The sequence below is a fragment of the Enhydra lutris genome, unplaced genomic scaffold, assembly GCF_002288905.1.
Source record: "Enhydra lutris kenyoni isolate GAN:26980312 unplaced genomic scaffold, ASM228890v2 scaffoldscaffold23, whole genome shotgun sequence".
Lineage (NCBI taxonomy): Eukaryota > Metazoa > Chordata > Mammalia > Carnivora > Mustelidae > Enhydra > Enhydra lutris.
The window spans coordinates 11,713,732-11,717,455 of record NW_019154107.1 but is presented as its reverse complement, the minus strand read 5'-3'; the positions used below and the strand labels follow the sequence as shown (position 1 = coordinate 11,717,455).

At 46.5% G+C, this 3,724-nt stretch overlaps 1 protein-coding gene across 1 annotated transcript; it reads right to left on the bottom strand.

The window, feature by feature from the left end:
* Positions 1-2,269: 2,269 nt before the first annotated feature.
* LOC111150509 (melanoma-associated antigen B2-like) lies at positions 2,270-3,358 on the bottom strand. The gene has a single exon (XM_022507997.1). The coding sequence runs from the start codon at positions 3,302-3,304 to the stop codon at positions 2,270-2,272; it is 1,035 nt and encodes a 344-aa protein (XP_022363705.1). The 5' UTR covers positions 3,305-3,358.
* Between the last annotated feature and the right edge of the window lie 366 nt (positions 3,359-3,724).

Genomic DNA, 3,724 nt, shown 5'->3' with positions numbered 1-3,724 from the left:
CCTCCCTGGGACTCTACTCTCTCTGCTTATCTGAAGATAAAGCCTTGGGACAAAGGCCACACCTTCCTGGGACCTGAGTTAAAGTCAGTGTTAGCTACAAGCAGCCAGGACCATTCTGAACTCACAGAGCTGACAACTGGGACAGGATTTTTATGGAATCCTACTGTGCTGGCTGGGTCCTTTCATTGCCCTCTTTCAGGTTGATCTCCATGATTTCTGAGACTGATATTCCTTTCTGCCCTTAGATGAAGGTTTTTATGCCCGTGAGAAGCCTTAAGACTAAGTGAGGGTATGTTCAGCCTGACAACTGCATCTGAGACTACCTGTGCTGAAGAACAGATGGGCCTGAAGTTCCTGGCATTGCCTGTATTCTGTGGTGTGGGTCTCCCCAATCCTTCTACAAGGGGCCCTCACCTTGGTTTCTGTCTCTAGGACTTAAGGCTTCCTGGGAAATTCCAAAGCTCTGCAAACTCTGGAGCAGCTTCTGCCTTGTGAACCTTGCGGAGAATGCGCCTCTATCCTGGGAGGGATGTGAAACGGGGAAGCTGTAGCACAAGGCAGGAATCCCAGGCCCAGTGGTGGGCCGTCAGGGGAAAAAATACACTGATCTCTTCCTTCCGTTCAGCAGCCAGGTGGATTCTCATGTAACGTCTGCTCTGCAAGATTTCCTTTTTACGGGTAACAGACCGTCCAGGCTGATTTGAGAGCCCCTGATCTTTTGAGGTTCTTTAACATTACAAATGTAGATGGTCATATGGTCACCTAATCCTGTCATTTATTTATTTATGCCTCTCAATTATTTTGGTATTCTTTTTGCTCTGGCTATATATTCCAATCCAGCAGTTTGGACACAAAGCCATTCTTTTTATCACCTAAGACAAATTTTGAAGTACTGAGGAGAAAACTGAAATAAGAAGCACAGGGTGTGTCTCAGGGTGGGAGGAGTAAAACAGTGTGGGCTCTATAATAATTTAGACCAGGAGGGGCGCCTGGGTGGCTCAGTTGGTTAAGTGACTGCCTTCAGCTCAGGTCATGATCCTGGACTCCCAAGATCAAGTCCCACATTGGGCTCCCTGCTCAGCAGGGAGTCTGCTTCTCCCACTGACCTTTCTCCTCTCATACGCTGTCTCTCTCTTGCTCGCTCACTCAAATGAATAAATAAAACCTTTAAAAAAATAATTTAGACCAGGAGTCCAGTCCCAGCCCTGTCATTTTCTTGCCCTATCAGTTCTGGTACATTGCCGAACTCTAACTCTAGGAACTTCAGACTCTTCTCTATGAAGTAAGTTTGATAAGCTCTGTCTTGTAGGACTGATGGAGTGTGTGTAATGTACAGAAAGCATCTGTTGCTGGGCCTGTCTTCTACTGGGACATTAGGGAATGGCAGTTATTACTATGATTATCTTGACCTCAGACATTACCATCTATGCAGCTGAGTTTTGTTTTGTTTTTTACAACTAAGACATGTCAGAGAATATGCAGTGCTCTGTCCAAGAAAAACCTCCCAATCAGCCAAAATTCTGCTTAGGAATGAAAACTAAGTAATATGTTCTCTCCGCCCCCTCTTTACCATGCTTTTGACTTGTTCTTTATGAAGTACTATCTCACCCTCTTCCATAAGGACAGCTGCTCCTAGAATCTATAATTGCATGGGCAGCGGCTGGGTCTTCTTTGACTAAACATCCCCAGTACAAGCACGAAGACTTCCCAAGAACAGATGCTCAATGTCTGTGTAAAATAAGAGACACGAATAAAGAGGTCTGATTCATTATGACTTATATTCTCAAACATTCTTAACAAATATAAACAAATTGAGGTATGCATCTTTTAAATTAGCAAAAAGTAAGACAAACCAAGAATTAACCAATTTTTACTCAATCACTCTATCTATCCATCTACCTATGTACCTTCTGGTCGCAACTGTTTTAGTGTGGAACTCTTTTACATTTCCAAGGATATTCCTATCCTAAAGCTATATTAGCTTGTTCTGGATCACAAAAGTGATTTAAGGATTTCCAATTTGTATTTCAAATTGGAACAAAACAAAACAAAAAAACAAAAACTCTTATTCCTAAGCCTGATAAACAGCAATAAATGTGTGATCCATGTTATTCATAAACTTATATTCTGAATCTAAGTAAACTTTCTGTTGAAAGGAACACTGCTTGAAAAATGTAAAAAAAAATGATAGCTAGTTATTTGTGCATATCAGGAACACTAGTTAACAGGCCTTTCCAATTACAAAGCAAAGAATCTGCCTCAGCCCTCTCTAGGGAGGAGAGGAGAGGCCGGACTTAGTCTGGGAACGTACACCGGCCCGGGTAGTAGAGGCAGCCCCAGCTGTGGCTCTGGCTCGGGCTCGCTCTTCCTCATCTCGCAGAGCCTCTTCGTAATGCGGGGGGAAGGCGCTGGGGACGGTATCATGGATCTTGGCCAAAAACTCCAGGACTCTCATCTTGCTGGTCTCGGCGTGGGCTCTCGGGCCCCACAGGAACTCGTAGCGTGGAGGATCACTGTTGGCCACCTGGCGGTACTCCAGGTACTTTTCCTGCACCAGATCTTGGGTGATGAGCTTCCTGGGCTCCCCGAAGATGAAGTGCCTCATTCCATCATGGATGCCCAAAATATTCAGGAATTCCCAGATTTCCTCCTCAGAGGTGCGGTTGCCATTCAAGAAGATCACACCCAGGAGAGGCATGAGAAGCCCATTCTTAGGAAAGCCCCAGGCACTGCTCACACTGCCATCGGTGGTGAGGTCTAGGCTGCTGACCAGAATATAGGAGTGACCGCCGGGCTTGACTTCCCTTAATTCCAGGCCAAAGACCAGCTCCATGCGCTCAGAGGCTTTCCTGAGGATCTCAGGGAAGTGCTCCCTGTACCTTTTGTGGATGATCTTCAGCATTTCTGACTTTTTAATGGGCTCCTTCAATTTATACTTATACAGCAGGAACTGCACCAGCATCCCCACCTTCTTGGTTAGAGGATCTTTGCGAACACTCTCAATGGAAGTTGAGGCCTGGAAGGAATTTTTCCTTTCCTTAACCTGGCGTTTGGCACCTACATTAGATCTTGGGCGTGAAACATGTGCAGCAGCACTGGTGGTGGCCAAGCCTTCCTGAGGCTCCTGGGAAGTGCCAGGAACAGGGGAGCCTGAAGGATAATCCCCAGAAACAGGAGAGGAAGAAGGAGTGGTCTTTTCCTCCTCTCCTGTGGTGGCCTGAGCACTCATAAGACCTTGGGTCTCACCTCTGTTACGGCGGCGTTTCTCACGAGCACGGAGCTTACTCTTCTGACCACGAGGCATAATGGCTGTGATCAGAGATAGCAGGTAAGGGTGTGAGTCAGTGAACAGGTGATTTGAGCCCCTGCAGGAGGGAGAGTAAGATGGTTTTGTCACCTTCGACAGGTAGATTTCACTTTGGCTTTATCAAAGGCCACCTCTGCAGGGTCATTCAGAGTACTGCTCTAGGACCCCACAAAGGCTCCTGTTCTTTTGGTCAGCTGTCCCCTAAGAATCCCAGAGAGGAGCCATGGAACGCTTAGAGTATGTCTTATTGGCATCCTGCTAGCCCTGCCTTGGGTTTACTCAGCTGAGAGCAGGTGTTTGCAGTAAGGTCCCTTGTGTTCTGGCATTCTGGGTCCTCTCAGTTTATCCTGTCAATTCTTGGCAAAGCTAGGGGAACCCTCCCTTCTGCTACTTTGAAGATGATACCTCAAACTCCCT

Coding starts and splice junctions, on each gene's coding strand:
- LOC111150509 (XM_022507997.1), bottom strand. CDS start 3,304: ATGCCTCGTGGTCAGAAGAGTAAGCTCCGTGCTCGTGAGAAACGCCGC.